The 25266-nt window shown below is 38.7% G+C and overlaps 4 protein-coding genes across 4 annotated transcripts; 2 read left to right on the plus strand and 2 right to left on the minus strand.

Moving 5' to 3' along the window:
• Positions 1-986: 986 nt before the first annotated feature.
• LOC104956042 (ephrin type-A receptor 4a-like) lies at positions 987-9381 on the minus strand. The gene is made up of 7 exons (XM_010783480.1): positions 9372-9381; positions 8479-8604; positions 7827-8012; positions 4607-4668; positions 3707-3916; positions 1761-1942; positions 987-1251 (listed from the first exon to the last, which is right to left on the minus strand). Exons 1-7 carry the CDS (start codon positions 9379-9381, stop codon positions 987-989), a joined length of 1041 nt encoding a protein of 346 aa, XP_010781782.1.
• A 310-nt stretch (positions 9382-9691) lies between these two features.
• Positions 9692-13445, plus strand: LOC104956033 (ephrin type-A receptor 6-like). Its single transcript, XM_010783468.1, has 3 exons — positions 9692-9879; positions 10166-10315; positions 11242-13445. The coding sequence occupies exons 1-3, from the start codon at positions 9728-9730 to the stop codon at positions 11354-11356; spliced, it is 417 nt and encodes a 138-aa protein (XP_010781770.1). The 5' UTR covers positions 9692-9727; the 3' UTR covers positions 11357-13445.
• An 833-nt stretch (positions 13446-14278) lies between these two features.
• Positions 14279-16783, plus strand: LOC104956034 (ADP-ribosylation factor-like protein 6). The gene is made up of 7 exons (XM_010783469.1): positions 14279-14401; positions 14713-14774; positions 14904-14972; positions 15053-15147; positions 15518-15647; positions 16117-16172; positions 16758-16783. Exons 1-7 carry the CDS (start codon positions 14279-14281, stop codon positions 16781-16783), a joined length of 561 nt encoding a protein of 186 aa, XP_010781771.1.
• A 1015-nt stretch (positions 16784-17798) lies between these two features.
• LOC104956043 (F-box only protein 47) lies at positions 17799-23919 on the minus strand. Its single transcript, XM_010783482.1, has 10 exons — positions 23730-23919; positions 23061-23222; positions 22747-22823; positions 22387-22461; positions 22120-22228; positions 21664-21837; positions 20966-21115; positions 20707-20849; positions 20105-20264; positions 17799-17899 (listed from the first exon to the last, which is right to left on the minus strand). Exons 1-10 carry the CDS (start codon positions 23917-23919, stop codon positions 17799-17801), a joined length of 1341 nt encoding a protein of 446 aa, XP_010781784.1.
• Between the last annotated feature and the right edge of the window lie 1347 nt (positions 23920-25266).

The raw sequence follows: 25266 nt of genomic DNA on the forward strand, positions 1-25266 counted from the left end.
GGCCATTTTGTTGGTTTTCACAGCTGGAGATTTAACGAGTAGAAACAATAATGTCTACAGCCACATTAGCGGCTCTGTGAGATTGTGGACTTGCATAAAAGTGCTTATATTTAATTCAGGTGCTAATGAATATATTGTTGTTTAAAGACAGTAGGATTCATCATCTTGGGGAAATTAAAGACTGTAAAAACCTTCATTGGCAATTAATTTGTAGGTTTTTTATAGCTATTTCAGTCTCGACCAAAGTTGTGAACTGACTTACAGGAACATTTCTATCAGAGTCGGCATGGCTAATAACAGAAAAACATTTTACAATGACATTTTATGAACTTTTGCAACATCGCTTTTTTTTTTTAATTAACCCCTTTCAAATTACACACTGTCATTTGATACAAATCTATTGTAAAAAAAAAAGATAAATATTACAAACGTAAAGATAAATAAATAACAGCTCTGCATTTTTTATGTTAAGCCTGCAGCTTGAACCAGAGTTATGTCATTATATTTAAGGTATTTTGTAAGCTTCTAACATTTCCCCTAACCTCCTCCTGGCATGTTTGACTTCCTGTGTAATACAAAATAAGTTTGAACTTGATCTTTTATTCATGAGCGCAAATCCTTCTGTTACTTCTGTACTAACAATCAGATCCAACATGTATCACACATACGTGTAATTCTCTTTTTTATCTGGACCGATAGCATATATTAATGTAGCCTCCATACTCTAGATCTCCATATCATATCTGAGAGTCTATGGGTAAGTAGAGATCCATGTATCTTTGTAGGGAGCAGCGGTAAGCGGCTGCCCAGGATGAGATAGTGTTTGGCTGCTTTTGCTGCTTGGCTGGCCTTTTGCCTTGGAAAGCACTTCTAAGCAATTCCCAAACAGCACCAATCCCCCTCAAACCCTGGGAGCTTGGTGAATGTGTGTGTGTGGGGGTCTGTGTATAGATGTGTACGAGTCTGTGTGTAAGGGGTTGAAGGGATTACGGTGGAGCTTTCATACTCAGCGGAGAGAGGGATGGATCTGCTTCCTCCATGGCCCCTTCAATCCCTGACCACAGCCCTGGGATCAGCGGGTTGCTCAGCCACACTGAATCCACAGCTTTAAACTCCCCCTCTATCAGAACCATGTCCTCTGAACCTCTGACCTTGAATGCTCTTTTCCTTTCCCTCTCCCTCTCCCTTTTCATCCTTTTGGTATATCTCCCCAGCATTTCTGTTGCACCCCTCCTCTCTCTCCGAGGTAGGCTTTTGATGTGAGGAAACAGTCAGGGAGCAGGTTAAAGGGCAGCGATTTTAACAGATATAACGGAAAATAAACTCAGAATTTCCTCAGTGGAGCGGGACGTGAATTGAGAAGTCAATATTGAGGTGTGCCGCAGTTCTAGAGGTTAGAGAACTCGTCTTGTGAGGGGAATATTGTGGAAACAACATGAACGAGTCTCTGACATCCTGTAGGAACGATCAATGAGATGCCTCAGGAAAAGGTAAAACACCAAGAGGGTTTCAGCGTTCACGATAAACTCAAATGAAGGTTCACAAAATGATTGAGCGGCCTCTTAACCTACAAATAAAGTGTTGAATATTAAGTACATTGTATTTAAAACATGAGCTTTTGTGAGATTTGAGAGCTTTTTAATTGAGTCAGTAGGAAAAATGACATAGTCACGCAGTTACTACTATATCGTTATTTTTGTTTCTCTGAAGACCATATTCCCGACTACTTATTTTGCATAAGTGTTGTTGACAAACAACACGAGACAACCATTGTGATGTCAACAGTACTCACATCCTGATTGGACATCTCCCAGTATGGCCGCTCCCCGTATGACATTACTTCCCACATGACAATGCCATAACTCCACGCGTCGCTTGCTGAGGAGAACTTCCTGTATGAGATGGCCTCGGGAGCTGTCCACCGGATGGGGATCTTACCACCCTGTACACACACATAAATAAAACAGGTTAAATTCAATCAAAGTAATTCTGTTACGCATGCTCTCTTATTCTGACCCTTTCTGTGTTTATCACCTCACCTCACCCTCTTTCAACCACAGTGTTGTGGAGTAGACAGTTAAACTGCAACTCTACAGACACAGCATTTCCTTCACACAATAACCTCAATACAAACCAGGAAATAGAGGTCACTGTGGGCTCAGACAGGTTTACAGAAAAGCATCATTTCAGTTTTTTGCCATTTAAGGCAACTTTATTTCCCCCTGATTTGGAGGGAGAATTCAGGACAATTATGATGTGATGCATCAATTGGCTGATGTCTTAAGCTTATATTGATAGCATTGGGGTGTTTCTCAATCTCGAGTACGCTTGCTTAGTAGCACATGTCTTTCTAAGCATCTTGCTTCAGAAGCGAGGAAAGAACACTTCCTGGCATTCGGAAAACAAAGAGTGGAACAGGCTAGCAAGTGTTGAGGTGTGCGTCATATGAGAGGCCCCGCCTTACATTTTCCGCCACAGATTTGGGGAAATTGGTCCGTGCGCAAAGCATTGTGGGGATTTTAAGACCGCAGAGTTTACACATGTGCAGCCTCGAAATTTCTCCAAACGAAGTACGCCGGGCTGTAATTCCAAGTATGCTGGACATTGGAACAGTACTTCGGCGGCACTCGATGACGTAGTATGCTTGCAATAGTGGCTCTGCAGCAGCTTTACTCGACATTGAGAAACACCCACGGTCTACAAATAAAATCTGTGAATGGGCAATTTAAGTGTTCCAAGTGCATTGCCAGGCTGACAAGACTTTAATCAAACGATAATCATACTTTGGAGAATAAAAAGGATAAGCATCAACAGCAGCAGGTAAGTGTTTTTGTTATGCAGTGAAACCATAGAGCAGCTGGCAGGGAGTGTCTTGTAAACTCGCAGCGCATGTCTGTAAATTGAGTTGCTGTTTGCTGGGACTCCTGTAACTTTCATAGTTCAAGCCTTCTAGCTCCACTCCTAATGAGGTTCTCTCACAAAGCCAGGAGAAGTCAGTGAACTGTCAGCGAGCATGGCTGAACTGAGAAAAACTTGTGTCCTTGTTATTACTGTTCTGGTGCTGTCACAACTGACATGTGCATTGTTTTAAATAAATGCATTGTTCTAGTATCCCATCCGCCGGATGTCGTATATCAAATTATAGTTACTATGGTTGAAGACACTAAGGGTTAGATCGTTTTTTTGAACAAGGACAGATGATCTAACAACCACCACATTTATTTCACATTGTCAAAGTTTTAAGCAAGAAGACAGCAGAATAAAGTAAAGTAAAACAAGTAAGCATGTAGAATAATAAAATAAGTATGAGATGTTAAGTGCTGTAGCTATTTGTACTTATTTGTACTGTGTCCTGTAGCGCTAAAACAGGCAAAGCTTGCTTTATAAGAAAAGGAAGACAACGGTTATTTTTGGTGGACTTTCAATATTATCATCATAACATTTTGAAATGCAAATACAGAATTCATTTTGCCGAACTACGGGTTTCAGCACATTGCCTGCCTTATATCCCTGAATCCCCAAGCACAGGTTTTTTAAGATGAGCAGATGGTTTACCTTGCATATTACAACAAATGAATTATTCAATGTAATCCCAGTGAAAGTATTTATCATAAAGGTGTTTTATTTGAATGAATTCAGATGTGTTAAATCTAGTAATAAGTAAGCAGCGGCTGTTTGGTTTGCGAGGTGTGTGTGAGGTGTGTACCGTGGTGGTGTAAGCAGCTTCCGGGTCGTCCTCCAGAACTCGGGACAGGCCGAAGTCTGACACTTTACACACCAGGTTGCTGTTGACAAGGATGTTTCGAGCTGCCAGGTCTCGGTGAACGTAGCCCATGTCAGACAGATACTTCATGCCCGAGGCGATGCCACGCAGCATGCCAACCAGCTGGATGACAGTGAAGTGACCGTCGTGTTGCTGACAGGGAGAGCAGGACAGAGGGAAGAATCAGAAGTCATGGCAGAAAAGCAGAAATAGCAACAAGAGAAAGAAGGAGGGTCGATAGCATAAACAAAAAAAGACAAAGGATAACACTGATAGAATCATAATGGTATGCATTGAGCTACATGATAAACAATAGGGAATACTGACAGTGATTTTGTCGAAAGAAACAATTGCATGTTAAGAATCATGCTGGCAGTTTATTGATAGGACAATAGCTCTTATTTAAGCTTCTAGGAGCCAACAAGTGACACAGCCTGTATTACTCATTTTGAAATACTTGGCCCATAGCTATGGTGCAGTATAGTTAAACTGTGATCAAAGGTGATCTTGCTATCCTGCGGGGAACAAACATATGCAAACCAGCGTGGTAACTCCCAGATTCCAAGGACTCAATACTACAATTTCTCTTATTTATTTGACCCACATCACCGATATTAATATGTGATATTATCGGAGCATTTTGAAAGCTGAATAATTTGTCCTTTTTTGGAGATGCAATTGTGATTTTACATTAACAGTCAGAGAGAAAGACCTTCAGTATAGTTATGGCTTGTCAGCATTTGTGTTATTATATCCCACTGTTCTTATATATAAGACTGTAACCACCTGAGGCAGGAAACAGATATATTCATACTTGAGTTCTCCGATCACATCAACACTTACCCTCAGAAACGAGTCCAGTGATCCATTTTCCACGTACTCCACCACAATCATCACAGGCCTGCCTGCAAACACACAAACACAACACACACCGCTTATTTCTCCAAAGTTATTTATTTTGCTGACATGGAAAGTAGAAGCTGATTGAGGGTTTTGACGCCTAAGCCATAATCATTTTCTGAACAAATACTATGACGCACAGTTTCAAAGCTCATAAAGTAAATCATCAGTAAATATTGTGATTGATTTTTTATCAAAACTGATTTTTTTTCCTGCTAAAATTCATCATATTTTGAGCATAATAAATGAAATAACTTGTGATTTTGAAGCACATGAATGGCTGCATGTGTGAACAACACACTAATATCCCTTTATAATAAACTCAGTATCAGGGCTTCTGTGAAATCACCAGTGTAAAACTGCAATTATTTCCATCATATTGGATGGGCATGATGCTGAATCAGTTATTATGATTATTATGCAAAACACCTAAATTTTCAAATGTCAATGCGTCTTTTATCATCTATTATGTACTGTTAGGATCTAAACTTGTGCACACGGAACAACATGACAACTTGGGGCAATTCAGATCAGCATGTTATATTAATGACTCAAACAATTAGTCAAGGGACACCGGCTTTCACCTCTGATGGAGCACAAGATATTGTTCTGATTCATGTAGGTGGGACAAAATCACACTGTGTAGATGTGTGTGTATGTGTGTGTGGCTGGGCAATAGAAAACAACAATATGTTTATGGAAACACACAGACCATTAGCTGATGATTGAAGCATCGAGTGAAGACGCTCAAATCATATAATTTCCGAAGGGACGTGTTCAGTATTCAGTCCATGTATTACATGAAACAGGTGCAAACACAGTATCTCTTTCAAAATATTATTGTTTCCCCACGGAAGATCCCTACGGTGCTACAGATCGACTGCTCTACAACTGGGCGGCGGTTGTCCACGCCTGTGTGAGCTGTAAAACATTCAGAGCTGCTGGAAAGAGAAATACAAATCTTACTGTAGTGAAGAAACACCATGACATCACACCCCAGATTCAAGGAGCTTTTTTAAATCACGTGGGGTTGTGAAATATCATATTGTGGAAGATGGAATGCCACTTCTAATGTCACTGGCAGGATTTGTAAAAGTGTTCCTATAATACATCAGAACGGCTTTATAGGCTGCAGGATGTTTGCGGTTTTATAAGAGCACAATGTGTGATAGCGGTGTCACTTTACTGTATAGAGTAAACACTTGTGATCCGGACACAAAGAGATATAAAGAGAAACAGCTCGTGACATGTCAAATCAAGTCTAAATGGCATCTGTCACCATCCACTTTCTCCCATCAATGGTTTTATGATTGCTGTGACCGACAGGCAAGAGCTTCACTGTGAGTGTACTGCTTCTGTGTATCAGCCTTTGGAAATCAGACACTAGTTTTAAACTGGGATGTTTTGAACATCATCTTTGAATAAAGATTTAGTTGATATAAATAGTAATATTTAAGATTTTTGATGTGACAAATTACATTTGATTAGAAAGAGTCCAAACTGACAGACAATCATGCACATATTTCTTCTTTTTAATCTGCAAAATGGTTTCATCATACCCTTCAAATGTGCAGATACTTCTCCCCAACACAAATCCAGGAGGGATAGGCAGGAAATGATTCGATCAAGCTTGGCTTTCCTGAGCTAATTAGCAATGACTGAAAACAATATATACTTATGCAGTGCAGCGCCTGAACAAAAACAAACGCACCTGTTCACCAGAGTCAAATGTGTCACCTGTTATTTCAGAGCAGGTATAGCAGTCAGTCACAGCACAATACTCACTATAATTAGTCTCTGAAGAAAAACAACAGATGTGGGGAGTTAAAGATTGAGAAAGTGAGCTAAAAACAAAAGACGGGCAGAAAATATACTTTTAAAGAACAATGTCTCTCTATTTACCCCACTGTCACATCTTTTTCCCCAGTACATATAAGTACTGCTAACTGCTAAGTACTGTACTTAGTACGTTAGTACAAAGGAGAACACATAATCTGAGTAATTACACGTGTAATTGACTGTGATCTAATACTTATCATCTATTTTTATGTCAAAGTACTGCTTACAAGTTAAAAATAAACCTATAAGACGTGCCAATATGGGTTAAACTGACATTCACACTGGATTTTCTTTTTAGCTTTTAAGCTAATCAAGGAAAACCATTAAAGGAAAAAGGGTTTATTATGATTCTACAAGATTAAACAAACACAACAAATCTGCAAAAAGGCCAGTTACAATATGTCGAGTGTGGTGTGATATCAACAGCTGTGGTATTCAGAAATCACACAGCTCTCTATTCAGTGCAGCCAGTCAGGGCTGTTGTTAATGAGATGAAAACCGGCCACTCACAATATTTGTATTTATTTTTCCTCATACGATGTTGCTCAGTGTTTTGTGGGATTTATTTTACTCAATTGCTTCAGAGATGTTTGACTGTAAAATATACAGTTTAATATATTGGTGCTAAACATCAGCAACCAGCAGCTTTTATGTAATAATGGCTGTATTGGCCTTTAAAGACCCTTATCAGCCGAATCCTTGTCAGCAGGGTCAGAGCTGAGGAGTGTCCTCTATCTACATTCAGGGGGGGAAAGGGGGGGTAAGAAAGTCTTAAGGGGACACATTTATATTCACAGCGATGTCTCAGTTTATACGAATCCTTGTAAAAACAACCATATGTTTCGCTGGGTGAACCCTGTAAAACACAGCTCATTAACAAGTCTACACACACACACACACACACACACACACACACACACACACACACACACACACACACACACACACACTTTTTCTTTATCTATCAGAGTAACTGAGTGAATGTCCATAGGAATATGCACCACATAGTAGAGGATTGTACAAAAGAAGAAGTAGAGCAGCTTCAGGCAGTCATCAACAGTTTTGTTGTTGCAGCATCAAAGAAATGCATGCTTCAATTCGGCTGTGAAAATGTTCACGTTTCTTTTTTTTTATAGCCACTTCAAAACGTTTTCTCAATATGTTTTTCCTTTAACATATATAAATATGTTTTTCCAATATAAGCAAAATAAACTTGTTTGGTTTCATCAGTGGTAGATAAATTAGTGCTGAGGGTCTATTGCTAAAAATCATGTAATCGTATGCACAATCTTAGTTAAATTGCATGTTCCTCAACACTACTTACTTTTGGTAACCACCCCCTCCAGCCTGATGATGTTGGGGTGGTCAAACTGGCCCATGATTGACGCCTCGCGCAGGAAGTCCCGCCTCTGACGTTCCACATAGCCGCCCTTCAGGGTCTTTATCGCCACGGCGATTTCCTTTTTCCCTGGGGTTCTGAGGCGCCCGCTGCACACCTCGCCAAACTCACCTAACACACACACAGAAAAAGAACCACAGTGAGGAGTCTATCACACACACCATCAGCAGGCAGTCAGTCCTCCACCGGGGGGCACTGTTGCAGTTCCCATCTAAACTCCAGCATTATTGCCTCTTCTCTGATTAGTTCAACTCCATGAAATTGTCCCCTTCACTTTCTAAAAAAAGCCTTAAATCTATTCTTATACGTTCTTTTGTTCTCTAAACCTTTTTATGCTTTAATATTCCTACAGTCTGCTCAGAGGAAATGACAGTGAGACACTGGGAAATGGAAAAAGCCTCCTCTTTAGTGAGTACAATGGAGAGGAATGAAAATAGATCCTCTTCTATGGCACATTTTAAGCTATTGTTATTCTTACCAACACAAAATGATCCACTTTCACCACATGGCGGAAGGTAGAGAGTAGAGGTAAGTGGATGAGTGTATTATGGTGTGTGTGCAGGCGTGTGTGTTATACCGGCTCCGATCACCCTCTCGATGCGGATCCTGGAGGGGTCGATCTCCTTGGTGAACTCGTGGACGGCCTGCGTGGGGTCCTCATACGTGTCAGGGTCCACATAGGTCTTTATTCCAGGGAACGGGACTGTGAGGACAGAGAGTAATATATAGGGACAATGCTCAAATTTGATGAAGATTTTGTAAATAAACATACATTTGAACTTCGAAATAAAGGATGTATGAAAATAGGCTGTCACTGCCTTTAACCTCGACAGTACTGCTACTGCTTCACCACCATAACCACTACTTCTCCTACTGCTGCTGCTGCAACAAATAGCCTTCCAACCAACCAGGGGTACAGAGGGGAAAAGTGTGCAATTTGAAATACTACAAAAAATACGATTTGATCAACTTATATATTAACATATTTTGGTTATGTGGAAAATAAACACCCTACCAGGAAATTTGGAGTTGACCTTAATAAATGTATTGTAAAAAAACAACAACTTCCAGCTACAATAAGCTGCCTGCACAGCTTATTGTACGCAGACCAAAAAAGTATAAATGTGTAACACCAAAGCATCATCTAGACAACAAAGATCTGCCAAGTGAGCAGCCCTGCATTAAGCGACAACACAAATGAATCGATATGGTCTCTCTTTAGACAAATAGCTTATAAGCNCAATTTCAATTTTTTTTTTTATTCTTTATTTATTTGGGGTCACATTATATTAAAAGTACAGTTTTTCAAATCATATATTTTTAGAGACCCGAAAATGACAAATGAAATAGCAAACAAAATTTGTCGAAATAAAAACGAAAAAGTACACAGGGGTTGTTTGAAATCGCAAATGTCTACACATGTACATATGCATATATTTCAACATACATATATACATACAATACACATACACACATACATGTGTCGATACAGTACATACACACCTATATTCAATTGGTGTATAGAAACACAGTCAAACAAGGGATGGTCGTCTATGTAAATTCTCCACTTTTTCCATATTTCCTCAAATGTGTTTTCCTGAAGCCTCATTGAGAAAGTGATTCTTTCCATAACATACATTTGATGGATTTTGTTACACAATTTCAATTTCAAGTCTCTAGCTAAAACCTTCCAACCAAACAGCTAAATTTTTCAAGCAATTTAATTTCTAATAGAGCAGCCACATTTGGGCGTCTCCCTTCAACAGGTGTGATGTTCTCTGCAGGTGATCCTGTCCATTGAAGAGGGATACAGGCTGCCGGCTCCGATGGGCTGCCCCGTGGCTCTGCACCAGCTCATGCTGCACTGCTGGCAGAAGGAGAGGAGTCATCGGCCCAAATGTACCGATGTTGTTTCCTTCTTGGACAAACTGATCCGTAACCCCAGCAGCCTACTGTCACTGGTAGAGGAAATTCAGAGGTACGATTGAAGACTTCCTAGTGTCATGAAATACTTTGTAAGGTTATTTTGGCCGAGATCACAGCGGTTAAAGCAATAAAAGTTAAAACTAACCATGAGCTGTGATAGAACATCGACCCTAAATCCAGGCTATGTTGAATATTTTGTGAAAGTTTATAAATTGCTCTTCCTCCTACGTGTTAAAATATTTGTCACTCAGTTTAAGCCAGTAGGGTATGTCCTCCATCTCTGAGCAGCTCTTGAAATACTGGCACGATCTGACATTATTATTTTTTTGTTTTTCAAGTCTACCAGAGTCTCCGGGGGAGGAAATGGACTACCCAATGTTCATCTCCATCGGCGACTGGCTGGACTCCATTAAGATGAGTCAGTACAAGAGCAATTTCATGGCAGCTGGCTACAACACATTGGATTCTGTGGCAAGGATGAGTATTGAGTGAGTAGCAAAGCTAAAGCATACCCATTATAAAAGGGCAAGAAATCTAATAGAATCAGCATTTTATAACAGCAGTGTTGCTTAAAGGACACTCAAAAGTCACCAAAAAAGTTCAATTTACATGTTACGAGGACAACTCCGACTGGGAATGTCTCCTGTGAAAGCAATGGGATGCTTTTGTTAAAGGTCCCCTATTATACTGTTTTTCATCAATATAGTATAGGTCTCATATACAAAACATGTCTCTGAAGTGTTTGGCTCCAAATACCAAACAGATCATGCATTGTAGCATTACCCATAATCCACTCTGTTTCAGCCCTGTTTCAAAAGTACTGATTCTCTGTCTGTTACTTTAGATGAAAATAAGGAGCCACTCCCCACACTACTCTGAGAGAATTTGGTTAGAAAGAACACAAGGTGGCTCTAGGAGGAGATTCAGGTGATAAGGGGGGGGGGGTTAACTTGGTTGGTTATTGGCTAATGGTTACTCAAGCCAAAATATCATTATGATATCATATAGTGGCCAAAACCTGATCAGCTCATTTTCAGACAGGTTTTTATATAAATGGATCAGAACAAGAAGAGAGCGAATCTTTTTTCCTGAAACTTTCAGAATATCTTTCCACAGAGGAGACACATGGTGATGTATAAAAGACATGAAAAAGTAGATTTTGCATAATAGGTGACCTTCAACATTTTTGCTTTTCGCAGCATTATGTGTATTTACAATGTATATTTTTGAACTAATTTCCTTAACCTTATATGACTAAGGAAAATGAAGCGAAGCTTAATGGCACATTTGTGATCAAATCAGCTTTTACCAGACAGTGTATACATTTTCTAAAAAAGCTAATGAAAAGTCCTAGCAAGTAAGACTCAAAGCATTGTGTGTGTGTGTTTGTATCTGTGTTTCCCTCTCGGCCTAGAGATGTGAGGCGTATAGGGGTGGAGCTGATCGGCCACCAGAGGCGGATCAGCAGCAGCGTACAGACCCTCCGCCTTCAGATACTGCACGAACAGGAGAAGGGTTTCCATGTATGAGGACACCCTATATCACAGCCTGGGATGGACAGATAGACAGATCAGAGGGAAGTGAAGTGTAGACCGCCGGACAGACAGTCTGCAGCCTGTGCCTGAGTCTTAAGGCCTCGTACAGGAGGTCATTGGACAGACTCAACAGCAGACGGCCCCCCGGTCTCCCTCACATCCAGTAGTTACAGACTTTTTCCTACTATACACCCCTCCCTCAGTATTCCTGGCTTTAAAGACTGGCCCAGGCCCTCACTTAGGGGAATGTAATGCCTTGTTGCAGCAGCAGTACTTTGTGTGTGGAGCAACAATATCTAGAAATGTAGATTTGCAGACCTAATCTACTGAATATCTTTTGACTTTTTTTCTTTTTCGCTCGGAGTTATGTGCTCATGTAGTTGCTATCGGGTGTGCAATCTAAGAGTTTATAGAAATAATATATCCTTAATATCTTTTATGTTGGAGTTTGGATAATTTTGTCATGAAATTATTATTTGCAATTGTTTTAGTTTACCCTCTCTCCAGAGAATCTGGTATGCTAATACTTGAAGAAAGAAGTAAGAAGCAAGTGACGGCAATTTCATGAATGTTTAAAAAAGTGTATAGACAATTAATCGATAATTATTGTAATAACCTAATATCTATATATGTGCAGTCCTGTATGTGAAAGCCCTAGTAAATCTGGATCTTATTTAAGATGTTTTTATTTAAGATGTTTAATTTTAGATTTGTATCCAAATCAGCAATACAGTATTATGCAGTCACCTCAGTATCTCAGAGAGATGAAGAATTGTGCAATGAGAGCACTCTTGTTGACATGTAAACATGAGGCTCACTCCTCATCCTCCGCCTGATTTTATTCTCACATGCTCAGCTTGCAGAACTGGATCTGTTGCCTTCAGATGAATAACCATACAAGTCTATTCTGACAGCTGTGCGATAAGCCTGATTTATTTTGGATTGTGAATGTTATACATTGCCTGAAAGTACACAAACTCCACTGTCTTAACATATGAATGTCACAGAACTTAGATATAGATAGGAGAGTTTTGAAAGTGTCGGGGAGCTCAACGTGGACTTAGATGGTTTTTCAGAATTTGCCGAAATGCTTTCATATACGGTACATTCAATGTTTTTTTTTGCCTGCGCACACACACTGATTTATTAATTCTCCTCCAGCCTGTTATTACTTTGTGGCCATGTAAAGGTTGTGGCAGTATGGGAAATTAGTGTACATAGACGTGAAATGAAAACCGTTGGATTTGCAGTAGATGATGTCAAGTTGTCCGATGTTTGCCATTAAAATTCAAAATAATTCTTAATTCGCTAAGTCAGTGGTGAGTAGGCAGTGCTGCAGAATATAAGTAGTTAGTAGAGTGGGAAGCAGCGGGAGTAGATAAAGCCTGGGGATTTAGATTTGTGAGCTCAGAGCTGTCCAGCAGGGAAAAGTGAATGACTTTTAGGACAGCAGAGGGAGAATGAACACAAACAGCAGCATCATAACTCATGTGTCATTCAGCAGTAACAAACACATGCACACACACACACACACACACACACACACACACACACACACACACACACACACACACACACATGAAAAGAATGCCTTCAGTCTGATAACCATGCAAGATAGAAACACTTTAAAGTGGTTAATAAGGACCCAGGACCTAGCCCTTACTTTGAGTATTTTTCCATATTTAAGAGAGCTCTGTTTTATTCTTACAAAGGAGGTATTGTTGAATAATGTCAAAGGCCAACTGGATCCAGAGATCTGTACCTTTCGGTCACAGCGTAGTAATGCATCCAGGCCAGTAGGAGTAGGAAAGGTGCACGCACACATCCAAACACACACATATTTGCACACACACATACTCCGGTCACCACCCCTCTACAGAATAAGGAGAATATCAGATGCTGTTTGTTTAGCATGTTCTACTGCTGAGCAATGTTAGAACGTTCTTTTGTACAAAGTACAAGTATACTTATAATTCTTGTATTTTATTTTTCTATAATTTCCAAAGAGATGTTGTAGATATTGCACACTGTAAGAAGCAGTTACTGCGAATATTTATTTGCAAATAAAGATGAACAGTTCTGGTGGTTGACTGCTCATTTACTTTTGTTTCCATTAATTAAAAGAAGTAAGTGCTAACTTGTTCAGGTTGCAAAGTGTCTTCCTTGAAGAAACATATGAGGCAGTCGAGAAGACACATCTCCCATCTGTTTGATTAGCGTTTTATGTAAAATAATACAGTATATGATTTCTACCATCTGTTAAACCCGGCAACTTGCTGGTTGTCCTTCACCGAACTGATAACCGAAGGAGGGAGCTGTTGGATGACTGACAAGCTTCTGCCACGTGAGGAGTCCAACTTCCTGCTATCATTCTGGAAATTCATGATTTTACAACTCCAGAGCTTCAAATAAGTCCATAAACATGTATGAGTTTATGGTGTCCTCATTTTACTCTGTGTGTGTGTGTGTGTGTGTGTGTGTGTGTGTGTGTGTGTGCACGCACTACTCTGTACTACTCTGTCAAACATTAATTGAATTACAGCAAATGACTTCAGACTTACACAACAGTTATATAGTAGCTCCATTTAAGCTAAGGTACAGGTTAGAGTAGTGAATCAAATGCATCAGGGTGGGGTCCTGGAAAGCTGCAGACTCCATGGTCAGGTTGGCGGGAGGTTCACAGAGCTTAATACGCCCTAATAGGATTACCTGTCACAAGCCGGGATGCCCAGCTTGCATCTCAGCTGGTTACACTATTCACAGCAAGCACAGGGAACACACTGTCCACGGCTATGTTTATCTTTATTGTTCGTTTCCATGAGAGTTTTCAAATTTAATTCATTTATTTTTCCAGTAGCTAAACTCTCTATGTGGTGATGTGTTGACATTTACATAGTGTGGCTTTAATCAAGTCTAATGGGGCTGCTGGATAAACTCTCGGGCTGGCTGGGCCTGAGGAAGAAAGAAGTCAACGTTTTGTGTTTGGGGCTCGATAACAGCGGCAAAACCACCATCATCAACCAACTCAAACCATCCAGTGTAAGTATAAAAACAAGGCCTTATTGTAAGAATAAAGTTCTTTTGTAAGGACATTTGATACATTTTTGTTGTTGGTGTACCATGATTATTTAGGGGAAATATTGTGACCTGGCCTGTCAAATATTTCACTGCAATCATTCATGGATTGCTTGTTTTCAGCATTCGAATCATTTAGGCCCATTGTCAGGAGAATGGAAACATGCTAGTCAGGTAAAGCCCACGTCATACTTTCCTACTATGTTCTTGTTGACAAAGTTTTGCCATTACTTGTCTGTTTCTGTGGGTATGTTTGTGTGTGTTGATGAATGCAGACGCAGACACACGAAATAGTCCCAACAATTGGCTTCAACATTGAGAGGTTCAAGAGTTCAAGGTAGAATTTTTATTGACATCTAGAATCTATATTATGTACATTTGACGAGTTAATACATTAAATAGAAAAATGGCTAATGCTCCATTATGTATCATTTAAGCTCTCTGTTTTCTCCCTCTCTGTCTGCAGCCTGTCATTTACAGTCTTTGATATGTCTGGGCAGAGCAGATATAGAAACCTATGGGAGCATTATTACAAGTAAGAAACACAACATTTGCTCTTTAAATCTATACAAAATAACCGTAATTTATCAATCCTGACTTCTTCTTCCTCCTCAGAGAAAGCCATGCCATCATATTTGTCATCGACAGCGGTGACAAACTGAGGATGGTTGTTGCCAAAGAGGAGCTCGACACTCTACTCAATCATGAAGGTACACATTTATGATAATTATTTTGTACAAAGGAAATACTGAGACTATTTTTCCTGCAGAAAGCCTGATTTACATATACTGTATGCCTTATCCATAAGGCCTTTTATAAAAGATGTTTTCATATTGGTTTGTTTTCACTTAGAGATAAATCTAAGGTTGAATAAAATCCATCTAGTTTGAGTCCTCTATCATGGCGCCAATTCTCATATGGTATTACTTTTAATATTTAATGTATAATATTAAAAACATTAATACATTTAAAATATGATATAATATGATAAACACTCTACTTATACTCCTAGAATTATTATGGATAAACAAATGATTAATCTTTGCCGATGAATCCTCTGAAATGTGTCTTATTATCCAGATATCCGCAATAGAAAGATGCCTGTCTTGTTCTTCGCCAACAAGATGGATCTGAGGGACGCCATGTCTTCCGTCAGGGTCTCACAGTTGTTGTCTCTGGAGAACATCAAAGAGAAACCCTGGCACATCTGGTAAAATAACTGGTATTTCACACCAGTCTTTAGTTCATTTCTTCTGATTTAGTTTTCAAAGGAACATTTTGCCACCGCCAGAGGTATTGTTGAGTCATGGGCTCTGGCTACTGTTATGTAGTCTTGAAGTAACACGCAACATGTTGTGCTTCTAGAGTTTATGCTTAAAGTCTTAAATAAAAACAATAAAGATACCATGGATGTTTACTCACTTCTTCCTTGGCCTTTTTCCAATATCTGCAAGTTCATGGTCCAGGTTAAACCTTATTGAGGCACAGCAACAGGAAGTTATTTAAAAGCCTGGTTAGTATATACGTGTGTTTACAACCGTGTTTACTCATTAGACAGATGGAAGGCAGATGGATTAAGAGCTAGAAAGCTTTATACATCAAGGGTCCAAAAAAAGTCAAGAGAAAGCGAACATGTGTGATGGGGAGATTAACTTCTGGTCATATTCTTATTTTCTCAGTGCCAGCGATGCTATCAAAGGAGAGGGTCTACAGGAAGGGTTGGACTGGCTACATGGTAAATGGGTTTAGTAAATGTAACAGTCATACTGGATCAAAATAAAATAGCAGGGTCCAATTTCTCTCCAAATGTATGTCAATTTCAAAGTGCCGTCTGTATTAAAACTTGTTTTCTTCTTCCATAGAACAAATTTCACAGTAAGTATTATAATGCTGTGTCATGTCAATATGTAGAGTGATTGTGGTGGTAAGTTATTTTTCTTTGGATGAGATTTAAATCATGGTAGGCCAAGAAGAATTGGTATTTGTCTGTTATTAAAACTAAAAACTAAATTATTTAATTTATAATACTTTGACCGCACCTAGAGGAATAAATCCAATCCAATAGGAACGTTTGTGAGGCTTAAACTGTAGAACCTTCAATTCCTTTTTTTATTTTCCCTATTCTCCAATTTGAATGTAATGTGTGTACATGTACTGATGTTCCCCTGAATATTACCCATTTAACCCTTAACAACCCTTATACAACCCCCAGAAATGTCACAATGAAGATCAGAAATGTTTTCAAATGTTGTATTTTTTTTTTTTAAGTCAAGATGTAGTGTTGTTACATTACCTCTATTTTGTTTTTTTCTCTTGCCAGAATACATGAAAACAGTGAAAACGTGAATAATTGAAATGTCTTTGACCATGGCCGTGATGTGGACTGGGTAACTGGATCAAATGTACTGCTTGGATGATTCCTGTTACTTGTTGCTGTAGGCCTTAAACTCCCATTTTAAATAGCATAGTACTTCCTGTTCATGCCATGACTTTGACATCATGTTTCTTAACAACATTTGGATATGGATATTTGTATATGACGTCTAATCAAGCACCCACGCCCGTCGTAAGTTACCTTTGTTATACATCATTGCTGACACAAAGGTAGTTGCAGTCCCACTTATCTACTTGTTTTGTTTTTTTTGCATACAGAAACATTTCTATTTGAAGCTTTGCTTTTTTATTCAATGACATGTAATTAAACACATGTCATTAACATATTCTTTTTATGCTGTCAGTGCTAAAAATATTGTACTACTTGGAGGATAATAAAAAGTTATTTGCTTATTGTGTGCTATGTTTCTGTTTTTATTTTTAAGAAAAGGTAGCCTAAAAAACTTTCATAGAAAACTTTAAAAAATGACAAATTATAATTCTGCAGGTCACCCTTGAAAAAGATTTCTTTGATCTCAAGGGGCTTTCACCTGGTTAAATAAAGGCTACAAACAAACAATTGAAAATACAAGTTTATACAAGTTATATTTACAGAAAGGCTCAATGTGAATAAATACTTTTAATAAATAAAGTCACTGTTATAAATATATATTAAATAGTTTTTGAACATTAACATGCAATATGTTTAAAAAGAACAAGATTTTAAAACTTAAGGAGGAATATAAAACTTGTAAAATAAATGTCTTATTGGTCATAAGAACTTAAACAGCTGTATTTTCAACCAAGATATACAGGGTTGTTTACATCGTATAGAGAACTGTCAACAAAATTCCCCCTAGATTTCAAACTGTAGGCATCAAGTCTTTCTAATGTCCCTCTTTTGTTCACTTCTTCAGTTAACCCTATTCATTATTGCCGTTTGTTCCTTCCCCAGCTCATTTTCTTGTCACTTTAAATCTGCGTCGCTTCACTTTAGGATCATGTGGAGGAATTTAGTGTGGAAGCGAGCGCTGGAGTCCAGGAGGATGCACAGGCTCTGGAAAGTCTCCCTATCCTCGGGTTGGTTTCCTGAGAACAGATGATGGTATTAGTGATCACTTTCTTTCTAATCAGAGGCACTGCGGAGGTATTAAACAAATCTTTAGCAGTTGCAATAAGACAAAGTCAAAGACACGTTTTTTTTACATTTAATTATATTGTTGTTTGTTGTAGTCTACCTCAGTTTAAAAACCTAGATAAAATAAGCTGAAAATATGTTCAATACATTAATGAGAAATTAGGAGTACCCTATATATGCCATCTGTTGGAGCTGTGACACACATACACAGCGAACATCAACAAACAGTGTTGTAGTCAAGTCACCAATTCACGAGTCCAAATCCGAGTCACCAAGGGAGTGTCCGAGTCATCATTGCCTGTGTTCGAGTCCAAGTCAAGTCCGAGTCACAAGTCTTCATGTATTCATCTTCGTGGATATATGTGTTGAAATGTAGCTGCTCCTCTACATTGCTTTTATCCTGTCATGTTAATCTGTCTATTGAACTGCTGTGAAGCCAGTTTGGCTACAATTCTTGTAATAGGTGCTATACAAATATAAAGCTTATTAATAATAATCATATTAATATTATTATATTATTATTATTATATTTATTTGACTATGTGTATATGTGTGAGTATGTAGGTGTGTATATGTATGTGTGCATATATGTATATCAGTGTATGTATATGTTTATATGTACAGTATATATGTCAATCAACAGGTAAAGCAGATTAATAATGATAATAACAATAATGTTGAATAATAATGATAATTATTGCAGATTATAGATTATAAATAAATCATTTAGGGACAAGGGGGTGAGATTAAATAAATTACACTTCTTCTCACTCCTTTTCGAACACTAGATGTGGCACTGTTTATGTTGCTAATGCTGTTGTTGTAAATGTCATTTTTTAGTTTTGATTTCTCTTACATGAACATGACTATCCACTGCAACATTTGTTTTGTTTTGTAATTATTTATTTTACTTGTTCGAAATAAATGTATCAATCAATTATGATTTATATTATTGTAAATGACCTAACTATATTTAAAATGAGTTAACTTTTAGAGAAGTGATTATATTTTTATGCCAATATTTTCTTATGGTAAAGTTTTCATTTTGCACTTTTATTTTGATAGTAACTGCAACGGCAGTTTAAACTGTATTTCCTCCGCACACTGAGCTCTGATTGGTCAGCAGGCAGTGCTTTCACTGAGTTGATCTCTTATCCTGGAACCTATCCTGCTCCGGGGCAGGTTAGACGCTCAGCATAAGTTACCATGGAGATCTAGCCCGCTAAAAAGAGAACCAGCGTCGTAGGACCGGAAACCGAGAGTTTTCCCTGAAGTTAGCCGGCTAAGCGAAAATCCTGCTTCGTAGTACAGGCCTCAGATTAGGTTGCAGGCTAAGAGATCAACTCAGTGAAAGCACTGCCTGCTGACCAATTAGAGCTCTGTGTGCAGAGTTTAAAGCGATCAAGTCATATTACAGGAGAAAGGAAATACAGAAAAACTGCCGTTGCAGAAAAGACGGCCGGCAAAAATCACCGACTGTGAACGTGAACATTAATAGAATATCACCTCCCATCTTCAGAGCAATCTGACTATTATAACATTAGCGTTAAGAAAGCTTACTTAAATATCTGCCACAACATAAGTAACCGGATCAGAGTAACATTAAGTACAGTCCGCGGCACTGTGAGTGCAGACGTCGATGTGTCCCATTATCATTCATATCACATCATATCANGATTGGTCGAATGCTCCAAATACCACCCCTTTCATGTGAACGTGCACCTAACTAGATAGGACAAAGCTGGCTTGAGCGATCCACTTTATAACCAGCGTTGTAGTACCGTTTAGCGAGAGCGCGTATGTTTTGGATTAGGCCAACCGGCTAACTCAAACATATCCAGGTTAGGTTGAACCAGCTTCGTAGTACAGGCCTCTACTATGCTTTTTTTCTCTACATAAACAGAATACATACATCGTATAAATAATTTTAAATGGAACGTTACACCATCTTTAAACGTATAGCATCTTCCTTCCACCTTACATGGGCTGCACTGTCTACTCTATATAATATAATTCCCTTGTTTTGTTTAAGCTGTTATTGAAGCCCATTATCTACATGTAAATGCTATCTAGTCTTTCTTCAATATACGTTTTTGGAGTCAAGACTAAAGATGAATTAAGTTATATTTGCGCTGTAGGATACTGTCACACCTCACCTGTAATAGAAAACTCGAAGAACTCCCTGGTGACATCTGAAAACATGTTCTCCAGTTGTTGAATGAAGCCGAACCTTTCCGGAGGCGTGCTGAAGACCTTGCAGAGGTTCTGCACCATTTTCACCGCCCAGGACATGTGATAGCCATCCTTCTCACACACCTGAGGAGGAGGGCGAATCAAGGAAATCAAGCACTAGATCACATCCAGTCAGGAGAACCAATGGCAAACATTATTAGCATTTTTAGGGCTGATGTTTACATTTCAACTGCTAAGGCGACCCCAGGAGGAGATTTACGGAATAACTAATCATACTAAGCACTTAGACAGCACACGTGACTCTAACAGCCTGTAGATGAAAGTAAGGACCTGTCTGACCATTTTTCTGCCCAGTGCATGTTGGGTATGGTTTTAGCTCCCTCAAGAATGAGCAGATATGCCAAAATGAGTCACAACCACTAATATGAATAGCTTCAAAATGACCAGGCCAATATCCAATTCTCAGATGAAAGCAGGTCGTCCAAACACACCAGATTAACCTTAATTGAGGATTACATTTAAACTAATTTCCTTTAGCTGATGGTCAAATAAGCAGTACTCTCACCAGTATGATGTACACGATGAGTCTGGAGATCTCGAGAAGTCGTCCATTGATCGCCTTGCTGGCTAGTACAGTGTAGCAGAGACTGCTGCCACACAGCACCAACAGACGCGCCACGTTCTCCACATGCCACGGCTGAGGAATGACTGCATGTGAGGAAGAGGAGGAAGATGAGGAGGAAGAAGAAGACAATTAAGTCTACAATCAGTAACACCAATATGTTGTCTATGAAAACATTTGAGAGAAAACTGAAATATGATACCAATGAGCTCCTTGAATATTGCCACCAGTGAGTTGGTGTTCTGGCCTTTCACTTCTAGTTTGCTGAAAAGCAGCAGGATGGCTCTGGCCAGGTCCCACAGAGCGCTGTGAGGCAGACCCCTCTCCACCAGATCCTGCCACCCCAGGGTGCCTGCACAAAGAAGAGAACCTCACTGACTGTGTCATGTTATTACCACATCACAGTGGAGACAAATCTACAGGAAGCTCAACTAAACTAAAGTTTTCCAACGTCAGTGTAAGCTGCCCAGGTCTCCTGCACAAGAGTCAAACACTATAGGTTGTTCATTTGGGTGACATTATACAACTATATGTTGCTTTTTAACGCTAAAACATCGGGTTGTTCAAACTCCTAACCTTTCATTGTACATTTCAATTAAATGTCAACACATTTCAACATAGTTATCAACCACAGCTAAGAGGAAACTATATTTTGAAAATAATCTCAGGGAAATATCCCCACTAACTATGATGTGTTGCGTTTTTTTAAATAATATTGCATACACTTACTTTTGGAAAGGAAGATTACAGTCTGATCATGTTTTCATGTGAACAAATCCAGAAACGTTATTCTTACGACAAAAATAAAATTGACTGATCAATATGTTCTTATAAAGTTAATTAAACACAAACCCCGCTTACAGCTTGTTTTAAAGAACTGTTAGTATAAAGCATTTTTACTCTCAGGCAGCAGAGGGCCATAGAGGGTTAACAGCAGGTGGGCCTGGCTGACCAGGGGCCACGGCTTCAGGAGCTGCATCAGCCAGAACTGAGTGTCCATCTGGTTGGACCACGGGTCCAACAGAACCTGACGGCAGAAGAGACGGAGCTGCAGCTTCTGGTACCACCTCACACCTGAGGACCAGAACAGAAATAAGACATGTTTTTGTTTGTTTTTATGTCTTTTAAGTATTTTATAAAACTCAATGGGAAAAGGCCAAGTCAGTACAAATAAGTTCATGAATTCTTATAATAATAATTCAATATCAGAGACGAAAGACCCAGGGAAACTCATATGAATAGCTTAAATGCAACATTTAGTTAACCAGCTTCCACCACTTTTGTTTTAATTTTTTCCACAAAACGAGGTAAGCAATCAGAATTATTTGAAAGATATAATAATCACATTAAACACACCTGGCTTTCCAGTGACGACTATCTCAATTTTTTGCAGTAGATTTGTGAGGTCACACACAAAGTTGAACACTCTGTGGCACTCCAGCTCATCCCACCCTGCGATCAGTGTCTGTAAAGTATCCAACGAACATGAAATTATGAAGATGACTTCACATGATATATCCCGCTTCAAACTTGAGTTTATCCCCACTTAGCCATATTTGGATTGGGAAAAATTCAAATGTTCAGTTTACAGCACCATAATCTGTACTTCTATGAGGCCCTGACCTGGAGGAAGACTCCGTAGCTGAGGAAGCCAACGCAGCCTGGTTTCAAGCACTGCTCCAACCGGAAGCAGGGAACCTAAAACAGATTATTATTTATTTTCCTCATCATTACATAGGTTACGATCAAATAACATTAGGACTGAATATTGAATAATGTATCATTTACACAACAAGATTGCAATGTTCGCATGTGCAGCATTCCAAAGGATGTAAAGTAAGGAGGCAAGGTCTTTGAGTATTATCTATGGGACACATTTCATATTTTATCCTGGTGTAATGCATATGTATTTTTTTGTTGATGCAGCATTTCATATCTCATATTATCTTATCCTTCTTGTCCTCTCACCTGTTCCTTTCTTACCTGTGAAAACTCGCTAAAGATAAACTTTAACCTTTCCTTTGTTGGTTGCAACAGGGTAGATCTCTTAAACAACAAACCTGGGACATTAAACACAAAAGCATAGTATCAAATAAAAAAATACAAGTTAATATCTTTCCTATACATTCACTTCACAGGGTAACTTATCCCTAGTGTTGTATGAAACGGCTATCAGTGATGTGGATGCCATTGATCAACAGGTTGATAGCAAAAGATAGAAATCCCCCATTAAGTCTACATTGAGGAGAAAAGCTACTCAAGGTCAAACCTTCAACCAAATTTTTTTTTGCACTTACCCAGGTCTCTGTAGTGTCCAATAGTGGATCTCTGTTCAGGGCAACTTGAGAGGTGAAAGCTTTGAATGATGGTTTTATTCTTCCAGGCCAGGGTGGAGATGTACTCCACAACAGATCGAGTGATTTCCTTGGACACCATGCTGAAAATACTGATCTCCAGCACTGACAAAAACACACAATTTCATCACATACATTTGAAATCTTTAAATAAGGTTTCCTAAAAGTTATGTTCAAATTGAAGACATCTGCATATATTTTGACATGCCAAAAACGGGTTGGTACATACTGTGTGCTTCATTGATGTAACTGTGTACAACTACATTTACTCAAGTACTGTACTTAAGTACTTTACTTGAGTATTTCAATGTTTTACGACTTTTCAGAGGTAAAAAGTGTACGTTTACTTCACTGCATTAATTTAATGCATTTAGTTACCTTGCAGATAGGGATAAATGATACGAAATATAATCAAAACTTAAATAAGACTTTAGTTACACCTGGAGTAACATTCACAAGCTACGTGTAACAGCTTAGCTACCCTGCAGTATACAAGTAATTCAAACTTTTACTTTTCCTACACTCTGGTACTTCTACTTTTACAAAAGTCCCACATCTGATGTGCTTTGTAAGCCATAATACACTGAGGTTAAGTTAACTAGTTGCACCTACCAGACATTTTATCCAGGATCATGTGGTACACCTCTGACGGGAGCCTGTGGAAGAAGCAGCCGACGGTGAGGCACTGGCTGCGGGTCACGATGGTCCTGGTGGGCCGCGGCCGGGGCCGGTGAATATTCCTCTTTCGTGATTTGTGGGTCGATGTGTACTTCCCAACATTTCTGGAGGCTGTCCTCACCATTGCCACCACCTCTTAATTTACTGTACAAAATTAGATAAGGCTTAATTTGACTGGAAAGTAAAAGTAAATCTCAAGCTGCTAGCCTCAAGTAAGCTAAAAGAAAATGGCAAATTATTATAGCTAGCTAACTTAGGTAGCTTAAATGCTAATCTAAACTCCCGAAAAATGTAAAACACTAGTATATTTTCGGTTTTAATAACCTTCAGGTTCATGTATTCACCGATATACATGTATATTATAGAAATATAAGCTAACGAGAGAACCCAAAACCCTGAATTCTTACCAGAACTATAACTTATTAATGTGAATAGGCAGCAGATGACAGATATGAAGTGAGACAGCTGTGTGTCACATTAGCTTCCTTTGATGACACAACGGCGCGAAATATTTTCACTTTTCTGACTCTAACTCGGAAGTGACCTTTGCGGTAAGAAAACCATAAACAATTTCAGTGAAGTTTGATTAAATACACAAGTTAGTTAAGGTAAAATATTCAGAATGTAATGGTAAAGCTAGGAAGTATTAGCAGACGCTATTATTTAAGTGAAGTATAAGTTACACAAAATGACTGATGAAGATTATAATGAAAGTAATGTCTAACTTCAGCTGATGATGTTGTACGCTAAAAAGCATTTTCTCTGAAATGTAATACTCTTCCATAATAATCTCTGTTAAATATAAGTGTGCTAGTAGCCTATAGGAGGCTATAGTTATTTGACATCCTATCTTTTTTCATAAAATAGCTTTTTAACTGATGATTTTATTTAGAATATCTTGTCCCCATAAAGTTATCAAATCAAATCCAGCAATAACATATAGCTCTATTTGTTAGACTTTAATATATTTTCCTCTGAAATGTAGTACAGTCTGCTTTATAAACTGTATTATATTTTAATAATAGTACAGCATAGTAAATTACAGTAAATTCTAGCCTTTAAAATATCCAATTGTAATCCAGCATTGCTCTATTTGGTTTATATCCTCCGCAGTGATCTAAAAGTCTCTATTCAAACTCCAGACAATTATTATGTTTTGCATTTTAGTGATGGCTGTCAATGATCTGACGCTCTTTGTCTGTGCTAATAGTTCATGAAGTCCATGACCTGAGGTAACTCCCATTAACACTCCTCCCACCCTCCACCTGAGCAGAGATCAGCCAGAACACCTGTGTGAGAGTGCAGCCATTTCAGATGTGCTACTATATTTTTGGAATGTTGTGTATATTTGCTATTATATCATTGAAAATGAATATGCAGTACACAAATGTGTGAAGCTTTTCAGATCCTGAAAAAAATGAAGGTCTGCTTCACACACCACCGTGGCTGTGTTACCGTGCACAACAGAGCA

This window comes from Notothenia coriiceps, unplaced genomic scaffold (assembly GCF_000735185.1).
Source record: "Notothenia coriiceps isolate Sejong01 unplaced genomic scaffold, NC01 NC01_scaffold00025240, whole genome shotgun sequence".
NCBI classification, from domain to species: Eukaryota; Metazoa; Chordata; class Actinopteri; order Perciformes; family Nototheniidae; genus Notothenia; species Notothenia coriiceps.